Source organism: Nelumbo lutea, chromosome 1 (genome assembly GCF_056320005.1).
Source record: "Nelumbo lutea isolate HS-2025 chromosome 1, American lotus-T2T, whole genome shotgun sequence".
Lineage (NCBI taxonomy): Eukaryota > Viridiplantae > Streptophyta > Magnoliopsida > Proteales > Nelumbonaceae > Nelumbo > Nelumbo lutea.
In genome coordinates, this window is record NC_142684.1 from 60,492,627 (window position 1) to 60,506,413 (window position 13,787).

At 36.4% G+C, this 13,787-nt stretch overlaps 1 protein-coding gene across 1 annotated transcript; it reads right to left on the minus strand.

Moving 5' to 3' along the window:
• Positions 1-6,595: 6,595 nt before the first annotated feature.
• On the minus strand, positions 6,596-6,910 carry CLE44 (CLAVATA3/ESR-RELATED 44). Its single transcript, XM_088962788.1, has one exon. The coding sequence runs from the start codon at positions 6,908-6,910 to the stop codon at positions 6,596-6,598; it is 315 nt and encodes a 104-aa protein (XP_088818914.1).
• Between the last annotated feature and the right edge of the window lie 6,877 nt (positions 6,911-13,787).

Sequence of the window (13,787 nt, forward strand, 5' to 3'; positions counted from 1 at the left end):
CCTTATTCCCCTCCTTCCCCTTCAAACCAGGAAAGAAGTAGTCAACCATCTCAAATCAACAACGTCTTGAACCAAGAAGTAGCGGTGCTCCTCCTCGTAACGTTTCGTTGTTACGTCTCTGGTGTTTCCCGGTGGTTTTGGTTTCTTTTGATCTCGGGTTATTCTCTTGGTTTGTTGTGTTAGGATTTTCTCCATGTCAGGGTTTGTTAAGGTTTTTCATTTACAATTGAAAGAAAAAAAGAAAAAAAAAAAGGAATACTTAATGTAGTAGTTTTTTTAATCAATTTCTTGATTGCATCTGAATTCTGGGTGTTAGTAATTCCTATATTTTTAATCAATTCTTTCTATTTGAAAGCTGAAATCAAATGCTTCTATATGTTAAATAGTTTGTTCTTTTTCAAGGGTTTCCATAGTTTTGCAATGCTTCTATGAGTTTCCATAGTTCTATTGATGCCACTTTTGTTATAACAGTTACATTTAAGACTAACTTTTTTTTTTTTTAACTTTAGAACTTTTATTAATTATTTTGGGTAAAATATAAAAACCTCCCTTGAGTTTTCTGACAATCATAAAACCTCTCTTATATTTTGATTACAACAAAAACCTCCCCTGTAGATTTAAAAATAAATTGTTAATTTCCTCCCTTCCGTCATGTAGCCAATAATGGAGACAAGAAAATTACAAAGTTGCCCCTATTACCCAATTTAAATTCTTTTTGTATACACTCACCCTTACTTGCATCCAATCAAAACAACTGTTGAATGTGTTCATGTTTTCAGTCAACTGTGTGCTTTTTTAACTTTTCGATGGCCAAGCTCTTGATGTTATCTACTATGGACGAATATTGTTTGGTTTCTAGAGTTGATGAAGTTTCAAGAGTGGGAAGTGGAGCAAGGTTAAAATTATTTCAAGGGATTTTAGTAAATCAACAACTTAACGGATAGTTTTAAGGGGTAAAATTGGTATTTGAAAAACAAATGCGAAACGTCAGCTTTTTCCGTAGGTAAAGGGACGTAACGGTTAACTTATTCAAAAATACAGGCAAAGTTTTTATGATTGTCAGAATATCTAGGGGATGTTTTTATATTTTATCCAATTATTTAAAAACAAATCTAAATTTTCAGTTGTTAAGTTATTCAAAAATACAGGGAAAGTTTTTATGATTGTCAGAAAACCTAGGAGAGGTTTTCACATTTTCACCAATTATTTAAAAACAAATGTGAAACTTTAGCTTTTTCTTTTTCTCTAGGTAAAGGAAGGGAGGTAACTGTTCACTTATTCAAAAATACAGGGAAAGTTTTTATGATTATCAAAAAACCTAGGAGAGCCTTTTATATTTTATCCAATTATTTTAATGAATTGTTAAATTAGCTTTTTTAGTATTTAACACAACACACTAACTTTTCAAACGTAGGTGTATAGAGTGGGAGTTTTTGACATTTTGTGCTTATGCAAGCCTAATCCAATTATGGGAGAATGACGGTTCAGTCTAGGGTCAGAATTTTTAGACTCAAAGTACAGGCAGGCATTGGTGTATAGAGTGGGAGTTTTTGACATTTTGTGCTTAAAATTTGACCAAAGTATAGCTAGTTCTGCAGTGGAATTCAGAAATCTGCATTGGGGGCCTGTCTGTACTTCTCCATTTTTCTTTTGTTTTTTTTTTTTGGGAAAATTCCCAATCGGTACCTTGAATTTTAGGCTGAGTGCCAATTTAGTACCCGAACTTTAAAATGCAACAATAGTACCCGAACTTTCATTTTAGGTTGAATTAAAATGCATCTGGGTTATGTCATAACCTGAACTTAGATAATGGCTCTTCGATGTGTTTGAGGAGTCAACGATGATGGGGGAGACCGATGAAGCATTTTGTATGAAGATTTACCCCCAAGGTCAGGAGCCACTAGAAGGTGGCTAAAAAAAGTAGTTGGATTTCACCGTTGTGAGATGATTGAGTGTTAGTCGTCGCCGCTGTGTCGAATCGAAGAAGGTGATTAGTGAATTCGAGTTCGAATTAGTAAATTAAAATGGAGTTTCTGATTCTTGCTCGATGGAAGAAAGCAGGAAAACGATGAGGGGTGAAGGGATCAGAGGAGTATTGCTGGGAGAAGAGAAGGAATGCCGCCGCTGTTCAACAAAGGAAACGATGAACGATGAAAATTTAGGTAAAATTTAAGGGGTATTTGTCTCTTTTCCCATGACACTTAACGGTGAATTAACGTCAGATACTAAATTGTCGCAAAATGAAAGTTCGGGTACTAGATTATTGCATTTTAAAGTTAGAATACTAAATTAACATTCGACCTAAAAATAGATATTTTCCTTTTCTTTTTTAGGGGGGGGAGGAAGGGTTGACCTATAAAGCTATAACAACCAGGGATATCCCATCCCCACACAAGAATCCTACCCACACCTACCCAGAATACACAGGGAAGAGGGTTGGGGGAACCCATCACTCACGGTCTCTTACCCACAGGCCACAACCCCATAGGCTGTCAGGCGTGCTTTGTGGGGTGCATATGCGAATTCACCATCCCTAAGTACGGTTTTTGTGTCCGTAAGTGATCTGGACTAGGCCTCCCCGCTCCCCACTCCCCACCCCCCAAAGCAAAATCAAACTGGTGGCACCATGTCTCCACTAGAGAAATTACCAACCGAACTGATCGGTCGGTGTCCGCAGCCGACGTTGATGCTTAGCCGCCCCACCGAAGACTTAATGAAGAAGCCGAAGTCCCATGGAGAGAAAGAGACTTATCTCCGCGGAAGAGGGGACCGGATCTAATAAACACGTTAAATCAACATTTGATAAATTTTTTGATAAATGTTAAAAGTGAGTGTAAATTTTTTTTCAAGGGTAAGTTGAGCGTATTTTAAGTAACAAGTGTCAAAAAAATTTCTAAGTACTCATTTAACGTGCTTACAATATCATGTTTACCTGATCCAAATTGACTAAAGAGGGTGTAGCCTCCCAAAAACCTCAGCAGATGACTCCACCATGTTTACCCCGCGAAGTCCTTGTCCGACTACAACATAAACACTCATCTATTTAAAAACATCTCCTCCTTGAAGTAAAAGACTTTTGGTTCTCAACTCATTATTACATCCATAGCATCCATTATGGTTTGGACCCTGTTTTCTAGTAAGCATGTTAAATCAACATTTGATAAATTGTTTGACAAATGTCAAAAGTGGGTGTTAATCTTTTTCAAGGGTAGGCTAGGAATATTTTAAGGAACAAGTGTCAAAATAATTTCTAAGTGCTCATTTAACGTCCTTACAATGTTGTGCCTATCTGATCCAATTTAGCTGAAAAGGGCGTAGCCTCTCGAAAACCTCAGCAGATGACCCCATCACAATTACCCCACGAAATCCTTGTCTGACTACAACACAGACACTCGTCTATTTAAAAACATCTCCTCCTCAAGGTAAAAGACTTATGGTTCTCAACTCATTATTGCATCCATAGCATCTATTATGGTTCAGACCAATCTATTATTTTGTGGTCGTCTTAAACAACTATTCTCAGAAAAAGTCTCTTTGGGCCTCTGATATCTTACTGTATTTGCAGACCTCGATGCACGCTTACATCCATACACATTTTCATCCTTCCACCTCGGCCTCATCCAATAGGTAGGATCTTACATACTATGTATTCGACTTGATATACATCGGATCGGATAGCATCAGCACCATTAGTTGCCCACCAAAATTTTTTCTGTACCTTAATTCGAATTGATTAACCCAGAACCAACCTGTTCATGACTACCAGTGATGTTGTGCTATAGTTTGTATGTGCTTCGATGTTGATAACATCTCTCTCTCCTTGAGAACCAATACACGTGGCCTAACATTACTTGGGGTTATGAAATAAATATTCGTTTCTTGTTAAGTTTAAGAGATATCAATGAGTTGAATCGGATAGATTTGAGAGGATAGAAGATACAAACCTCAAATAATTTGTCTTTCCATCCCTTGTGGCTCTAGCCCTTTGTCCAGTAAAAAGGGGCTTTGTGACACGTGGATAATTATTGGTCTCATTAAGCAAGCATCTTCCTTCCTCTTCCCTCAAACAGTCCATAACCAATATTTTACTTTCATTAGCTTGCCTCAGACTTAAGCTAATATGAACGATGACTAGCGTACTATATATCATTTTTGTGCTTTTTGATTAAGTCAACAGACCATCACAACTCAAACCAAAGATGCATAGACTAATATATATTCCAATTGATCCCTAAAATAATATCACAGCTACGTTTCTTAACACCATCAAATTAGCTTTTTATCGTCTGGGAATCAGATTCAATACGTTGCCATTATACCTAAGAAAGAGAGAAAAAAAAAAGTAGAAACTTTGTAAACCGAGTGAACTACTAGTGATGAGCTGCCTCCATAATTGTTGGGATCGAGTACCTTCCTTCCTTGCATATGGGTGGCATATGCATTACTGCACTAGCTGGACGACTCTTATCTCTCAACTGCCAAACTGGAAAGCAAGAGCCCCAGCTATGAATATTAACCGTAAACCACCTGGTTTAATTTCTCTCATAGTTCTGAAAACCAATTACTACACTAGTCATCTCTCTCCCCCCTAAGGGTGTCAAATGGTCGGTTCTGGATTGGACTCCGTCCAGCCCAAAATCAATTTGGATGGATAAGATGGACCAACAAGATATATTGAATTGTATCAATCCGGTCCAAAATGTTTATTAGATTGGATTGGACCTGGTCCATCTGTAATAAATTTATATTGGATTGGGTTGGATAGTCCATAAGAATATGTGATCAGATATAGGTTGAAACCAATCTAAATCAAAATGAATTTAAACAGATTGGACGATCCAAATATTAAATTAAACCGATTCAAATTAATCCAAAATATTCATTGGATTGGATTGGACCTGGTCCATCTGAATCGGATTAGACCAAATCCAGTCCAATTGACACCCCTACTCTCCCCTAGCTAGTAAACTCACACTTTCAGACTCATGATCATTAGCTATCCAAATTATGAAGTACCCATATATTACACCTGTATGAATATGCAATTTCCCTCAACAGATTCTGATATTTTTGTTTTGCAAACATACTTAATGAAAACCATTGGAATTCACTGTCCTATTTGAAGAAACTTCACACCCTCTTCTGCAAACTAATTCAACCATTTTAAGCAAGATTCTCCGGTTGAAATATTTTAGCTATTACTTTTGTCCCTTTTTGAGCAAAGAAAACATTATTTCCCACCCAATTTAATCACTAAATTGTTTCAACATAAATGGCAAGGAAAGCTTATACGTTTTCAGCCTGAAAAGTTTTCCACCCGTATGTTGAAAATATTCAGATGGAGCCTAACGGAAAAGAACAAAAGAGCATGATTTCAATCAAGAGTTTCACATGAGGTGCCCTCACTGAACCATGCAAGACTTCCATCACCGTCCCTTCTTGGTCTGGAACTGGATATATATATATATATATATATATATATAAAGCTAAATTGATTAATTCTTTCCCTGTGAATGATTATATAGACCTCTCTAGTTTGTTTTTGGGCTGCAATTGTTTCTATGTAAAGGGTCAGAAAGCAAAGCTTTAATTTGCTTGAGAAGCAGGGAAAACATGGCTGAAAATTGAAATATTTCATATCAACGCTAATTTAATCTCCCCCCCCCCCCCCCAAAAAAAAATTATGCCTAAACAAAAGCAGAAAAAATTAAGAAAATATAAATTAGAATGAATAATACCATCAAGAATGATGACAAAATTATATATATATATAGCTTTCAGTAGGTGCATTTAATTGAATAATAGAGGGAGTGATACTATTATTACTAAATCATGGTTCATGACTACTTTTGCTCTCGGATGACGTGTCCAAGAAGACAAGAGCATGATCCATCTACTTCCCAAATTATTTCTCAATCAGAACAAAAGTGTTCAATTGATAATCGGCGCCATTCTGCAAAGATCTGACACCACTGCCGGTGTGGGTCAGATCACAATCTTACCCATTTCTCTTCCTCCCTTTCTCTCCTGAGTTTTCAAGCTAATTGTATAAGAAAAGAAGCTCCCAGCTATATCATTCATGGTGCTTCTTTCCCCTTTACAAACCTCAATTATTTATTTGTTCTTGTTGACTACTTTCAAGCCTTCCCTTAAATAACAATATCCAATCATACATGGAAAAAAATACATTAAAACAAACTGAAAAAAGGCAATTAATCCACCTTAAGAGATATAATTAACCCACATGAGCAACACTCCCATCAATCAGACAATCACATAACTAAACTTTGTTCTTCTACATCACTTCAATTCTTTTTCCTCTCTTAAATGACAAAACCATCATATCATCATCATCTATACATATAGGCGGGTACTACCACTCATGCATCAAGATAAAAATTAAGTATAATTACTTAACATTGATATACATTTCTAGAAGAAGAAACAGAAAACAGAAAATGGTGACAAATGATGCTAAAGCTGATATTCATGGCGAGAACAAACCTCTCCTTGAAAACTAGTATTAATGGTGGTAATTAATCTCACGATTCTCCATAAATCACAGAAAAGACCACTGACGGGGGGGGGTTCCTTCCTACCTGTTGGAGATTGGATTTGGACCACTGGGGACCTCATGGGCGCTTGCTTCAAACTGTCTGGTACTGGTAGAAGTGGAGGATGATGAAGTGAGATGAGGAGTTTTAGTCTGTTGAGGATGCAACTTCATGGTGGATTGAGTGGTGCTGGATGATTCGGAAAGAAGCTTCTTGGATGGAAATGATGAGGCCATGGACATTCTCAGCTGCTCTGCAGGGCGAGCTAACAGAAGAAGCATGAAGAGGAGGCTGACAAAGAGCAGAAAAGCTTGTGATTTCGAAGAGCTTCCATCAATTGCTGTTGAAGCTGCCATGCAATCGAGACCAAGAAACCACCCCCCGAGATCCCACAAGAGGTCAAAATCCATGAACCAATTGGACCACCAAAGCTAAGAAGGAAGGAAGGAGAAGAAGAAGCTTCAACAAAAGCGTGTGGAAAGGAAGTCTTGAAATTCGAACCGCATATGTTGATGATTGGAACCAGCACACCAAGTGAACCACATGGATGTATATAAGGAAAGTCTTGGAACCCTAATGTTAAGTTACTAAATTACCCTTTTTTCAAGAAAGACTGCTATCCCTACTTTGGAAAAAATCAAGGAGAGGGTTCGGAAAATTTTGAACCTGGTGACCAGATAGGTTCCTCCCCCCAACAACTTATGCTTATTTAGGGTGGATTCTCGGACAAATATGCTGTCCTATTATCAAGTACTTTGATAATATGTTGTCCTATATGTGGAGAAAATCAGATACCAAATAGTTATCAAGCATATTTGTGTACTGAACAAATTATGATGATATGGTTTTCTATTATTTCATAGGATTAATAACGATGACTACCTTTATTTCAATGAAGAATTTATATTCCAAATAAAAGTTCAAAATATCAAATATTAAGAATGAAAAAAAAACCCATTTCCTGTCATTGATAATTTTTCTATGAGCATTCTCTAGTCCAAATCTTGAAGCCTAATACTAAATCGAACAATTATTTATATCCCTTTGAGTTGCATGCTATGCAATTTTTGCATATCTCACACATTGATATTTTAAACCTAGTTCCAAATTAATCTTAAATAATGTGATTTTTATTTTGTTTGAACTTAGGTGTATAATTGTATCTTGAGCAGCAATATTTTAGATGTGCAAAATGCATGATTGGATAGGAATAAATTGGCTTCAAAAGAAGAACAAGTTAAAAAATACAACGTTAGAAAATAAAACTAAGATATTGCATAATATACACCAGGCTTCGAGCTTTATATTAGGGCTGGCTTTGGGCTAGGACCTAGACATTTTCTGGTAAAGCTCAGCCCATGAACAAGTCTTTGATGATGATGATGATGATGATGATCATATGCATAACAACAGTATATTTTCCTTTGTTAGGATTTAATGTCGTGTTGGGTTTGATAAAAAATAAAGAGAAACCGATAGTTGAGGAGAAATTGTTCAGGATTTTTGGGGTCTTCGTTAAGATGATTGCTTGTATGTATGCATGTATATGTCACCTTTTAGTTAAGAAAAGAAAAAGAAAAGAAAACAGTACTCTCATACCTAAAACAAGCAGAAATATTTTCAGTATAATTCAGAAAACAGCCTTTTTTTTCCATAACCAACAAAAGGATACTTCCAAAAAGAAACATGTTTTCATTTTAAGAAGACTGAAGAGATTACTTACCATTTGGTGAGACACACACAAACACTGTTATTTAAAGCTCCTATTGATCATACCAACCCACATTGAACTTGGGTTTGAAGTATAAATAAAATAATATATATACATGAAACATAAATAATAAAGGCGAATTGATATAGATATATATATATATATATATATATATATCCATTTGGTCAGAATTCCTATAAAGAAATATGCATATTTCTGATTTTAACTTTCGAAGAAAAAGTAAAACATAAAAGAACCATTTGTGGTTGCCCAATTTTCTTGAAATCACAATGGGGAACACCCTCTAAAATTGGTGCTTTCAGATTTTTAAAAATTTTGACTTTAGTGAGTTAGTAGATGGTTTAATAATGGAGTTGAACTGCATTTTCTTGTTAAAGCTATAGGTATAATTACTATTAACTAGGTAACAGAACAAAGTTCAATTGGGATGATGAGGCATAAAAAAAGTTTAGGGGTAAATTGGTAATTTTCACAGGGCCCTTTAAGTAATACCCCAAACTCAAAAGCACCCATATGGCCATATGGGAGTCGGGTAGTCCCGTAATTTAGGCAATAAAGAATCTTCAACGGTAAAGCCAATGTATTATATATAGGAAGAGAGAAAGTAAGAAAGAGATAGAAAGAAGGGGCTAGCTAGGGAGGGGTGGTGGCTTTTTCTTGCTTGGCCGGTTCCCCAAGAAATCTCTCTTCTCTTCTTTGACTTAAAGAACCCTAAGTATGAATAAACTAAAAATTAATGGACTCGTTGTTTTCTAGCTCAGCTTGAAAATAGATAAATAAATGTAATACACGTAAAGCAAGGCATCCTATTCTCTATCACTGCTCCTCTCCTTGTGAAAGGCCATGGACATGTCTCCATGATGGGTTGCATGGGTCCCCACCGAGCTTATTGTGAATTGGTCAAGACAGAGATTGTACGTTAAGGGTCCTCCAGTCATTTCACGCTATTGGGTCCTTTATCTTTTAGTGGCAGATTTTTGCTTTATCTGCTTTAACCTGCACACTGGTGAATGCTTACACCAGGTTTCTTTTCTTTACTTCTTGTTTTATTGAATCTTGATTATACTTGTGTAAATTGTGCTACACTACTGTTGCATGTCTAAGGGTCCTATTAAGCCTCCAAAAGGCATGCAATAATACATTCAATACAAAGATTGTCATCTATACCCTTTCCCTTTGAGAATTTATAGAATCTGGATTATACTTGTGTGAATTGTGCTACACTACTGTTGCATGTTCAGGTGTCCTATTAAGCCTCCAAAAGGCAATAATACATTCAATACATTATTATGGGGGAAAAAAGAAAGATTGTCATCTATACCCTTTAGCTTTGTCTCAAGTACACAATGCAAGATCAATCAGAAATTTTGAACTGTTGCCTTTCAAATGACAACATGAATTAAAAAGATATATGGATGAGCAGATGAGTATGATCTTCACTCACTGGCTCAAAAAACAGAAGGAATTCATAATAATTGTATCATGAAGTGCTTTTCAGAAACAAGTAGAAATGCTGAACTACCCCCTCAAATGTGGTTTAACTTACCAAGAAAATAAAATAGAAATGGAAATAATAAATCGGCCTACCTTCAAGGTGTCCTAAATGTCTACCCTGAAGTTGGGCTTTGGAGCTATAAGTAAGGAACATTTGATAACAGCTGAAGTGAAAGTTTATTGCTTTGTCTTTTAGTGAATTAGTTTTTAAAGAAGCTTTGTGGGCCCCTAGTGGCCGAAGCTGAAGTTGGGTAGACTACTATACTCTTAGAATATTTTATTATTTAATCATTGTATCCATCAAAGGACAAAGCAACAAGTTTTTCAGCTCAGAAACTTTTAGCTGTTATCAAACAGCCCATTAGCCTTAAATAAGCAAACCACAAATTGTTCCTTAAGACATGCTATATATTAAAAGGTTAAATGACATTCTACATCTATATTCTAAAAGAACCCTAACTAGGATACCAGCTAGTATATTGTTGTTTTCCTTTTGTCTTATGAAAGGCTACCCAACAACAAATTCATACTTGTTGGGATGCAAAATGTCAACAATTGAACTAAGCATTCAAACCTGATTCTTGGAAGAAGTTATAATGGTGTTCTCTTTAGGTTTACAGCAAAAGATGCTTCTCAAAGTTCACACCTTGCCAATTCCAAATAAGACCCAACTTCAAGGACCCAAGGAGGGACTCATCCTCATGGAGAACAGGGCATTATCCATGTCAAAAAGGATATTTTAGTCCTTTTACATGATGCTATCCCAGTCACTGGAATACTGTTTGTGGCTTGTGAAATAAAAGAAAGAGATTGGGGGAAAGCCGGGAGACATGTTAGGGTCTGTTATGTTTAAGTGCAACGCTTTAGGTCGTACAAAGATGTGGATGATGACCCAAAGAAAATCTCATGGTGCGCATTGCGCATCTTTGCCTGTGGGGTATGGATGAAGGAATCCTTTTTTTTTCTGAGGAAAGATAAAATTGTTCATGGCAAGTCCACGTAAACTTTCCAATTCTGTGATGTAGCTATTCAATGCATCTTTTGCCTTTTTTTCTTGGTGCAACAAGATCGATTTCCCATTTTCAGGCAGCCCAAGAACTGTAAAGGTCTAAAGGAACGGTGTTTTGGTCTAACGAATCGCTTCGGAAAACATATAATATCACCTACCCATCAGCTTTTTTTCTCTTTTCCCAACCCCGCCCACTCACTATCCCTATTACAGTCTCGGACAGGATCTGATGCATGCCTACGGATGCTGTAAATTAACACAGCTTATGGTACTGAAACCGTGGGTTTAGAACTACAGAAACTGTTGGACTTAGATCTCTTACTTCACTAGGAATGGATTGATTGTCGGGTTGGAACAACAGGCTGATGGGGCTCTCCCCTTGCACAAGTGATATTTCTTTCTGATTTACTCAGTAGAATCTGTTTGTAATTGATTTTGATTCATGAATGAATGAACCAACTGATTTTTACTAGGTTCTTTCTTATATGGTTTTCAAAACTGGATCGGATTGGACGGATGGACCGGAAAAACCGGAAACTGGTCAGGTGATCGGTTTTGATTTTCCCCAAAACTGGATTTTTTCCAAAAATTATTGATTTTGGTCAACAAACTGCTGATCCGGGCAATTAACCATTCGAATGGTTTTGATCTTTTTTCTTTTTTTTTTTTTTTAATTTTTGTTAGAACGGGCCAACCGTTTGACCCGATAACCAGACCCCTGACTGGTTCGGTCTCTCAATCGGTTTTAAAAACATGTTACTGAACTCCAGTTGGTTCAGATACGAACATGTTATAAGGTACAAATCAAACCCATGTCTGATCATTTTTGGTTGATTAAATCTAGTTCAGTTAATCAGCTCAATACTGCTGAATCCCAAAGCCCTCCGTTCTGATCAGTACCATTCTTTGTGTAAACTGTAATTGGGTGGGTTCTAAAATAAATGCTCAAGGGGATCAGGAAAGAGAGGAATATTTGGTCATTGTAATTAGGGTCATTTTTAAGCAATTATCCCACCTTTTTCAGTGATTTGCCTTTTAATAAAGTCTTCCAACCTTAGGAAACAGTCAAACAATTATAATCAAATATATAAAGCAGAAACAGAAACTTACGAGGTATGGTTAATCAAATATATAAAAGCTACAGAACCCTTTGAACTTGAAGCCCTAAAATAAGCCAAAAGTTGGTTGGCAGTGGATAACCCAGATGTTTCCTCTCATTGGCAACATATACACATGACATAAAAACGAATAGTATAAATTTATGCCTTCTTCATACCTAGTTTCCTTTCTACTTCTAGTTGTAGGCACCCTAAGCTAACCCTATGGAAGCTTGATTAAAATATATAAATATAATACTTGTCGGAAACCATTTTCTACTTGCCGCTTGGTCTGTTTGAATTTCAAAGAAGAAAGCAAAAGAGAAAGATATGTGAAAGATGGTTTTTATCGTACCATGCTCTGTGGCAACAGGCCTACATAGGAAAAATGGCACATGCACAGAGAGGACCACATTACATACAAACCTCCAATGTTCATAGCAATATTGCTCTGCTCGGACCAGGACACAGCTGTTCTGATCACTGGGTTCTGGGTCAACCGTTTGATTCACCCAAATAGAAATAAAAAACAAATAACAAATAGTTATATTAAAATTATTTGATATCAAAACAAGTGAAAACAAATAAATACTATAAGTCAATTTAAGGTAGGTTTGATCAAGTCAACATTTCCAAGAAGAATCGTTTTGGCTGCCAGGTCTCTATTCTGATGGTCAGACCATCCGGCCTAGTATTCACTTATTGGAATGTTTATTACCAATTTACCATCCAATCCTTATAGACCTTGATTTGGAACATCCAGATCACCAAAAGTAACATGTTCCATGAGACTCACAACATAGGTATTCAATCCCCGACCCGACTTCAAAAGTAAAAACTACAAATGAACACAAGAAAGAAAAAGAAAGAGCGACTTAACCTTTCTACCTGCTTTTTCTCTGATTGCACAAACAACCAAATTTCAATATCAGACTCACATATCTGTGCTGCACCATCACCCTGACTGGTTCTGGGTAGTGGTCCTCATTCATGCAACCAGATCAGTCATTTCCTCATCCCTTGCTTTTCTCATACAGTATAATAAGGGCAATGATCATCAGACATGGAAAGACCAATGCAGCCCTGACATGGGTTTCAGGTATTTTCATGAATGATAGATCTACATCAACTTCTAATTTATGGGGCCTACTTCTACTCTCATTATGTTGTCTGACTTCCCCATCTTGTCATCTTGGGGCTCTTGCTTAGCTTAATTAATGCTTCCAAGGTACAAAAATAAAAGGGTATACGGTTCTAAGTGGAGTCTAAGCTTTATAGAAAGGTGTGGACAACCATGAAATGGTTAGTGTATAATAAGAAGTTTCTTTCTTAGCAAAGGAAATTTGCATTGCAAAAGATGGTAGGGCACAAGGACACATCAGGGGGATCTTAAAAGATGTACTTTTTGCCTTTTCTGATCTTTTGAAAAGTATTATCAGCTCTTTGCCTATTGTTTTCTAATGCTTGTGTTCCCATTTCCTTGAGAAATATATTGATCTCACGTGTAACTACGAGGCAATTTAATAAATAAAGGTGTAGTTGAATCATTTCTGGTCTCACTGATGTGCCTCTCAAACAAATAACATGTACCATAAGGGGGAGGGGTGGAGATAAATAAAAGAAAATCTACTCTATTGTGAGTATATTCTAGCTCTAATAGATAGAATAATGCCCCGAAATAAAGTAGCACTCTTTGAAGAAGGGCATAGTATGGATACATTGAAAGTTTCGGACATGGACATCCTGCACCATACAAAAGCATCTGCCTTTTTTTCTCAAGTGGGCATGACTTTAGTCTTATCAAATTCACATTGTACCAGAAAGATAGGGATGCAAAATATAAAAATTAAAAAATTGGACTAATACAAATTTTTTTGGTATTATATATTACACATTACAGG

Bases quoted from the DNA above. Each gene is read 5' to 3' on its own strand.
- CLE44 (XM_088962788.1), bottom strand. From the start codon at position 6,910: ATGGCAGCTTCAACAGCAATTGATGGAAGCTCTTCGAAATCACAAGCT.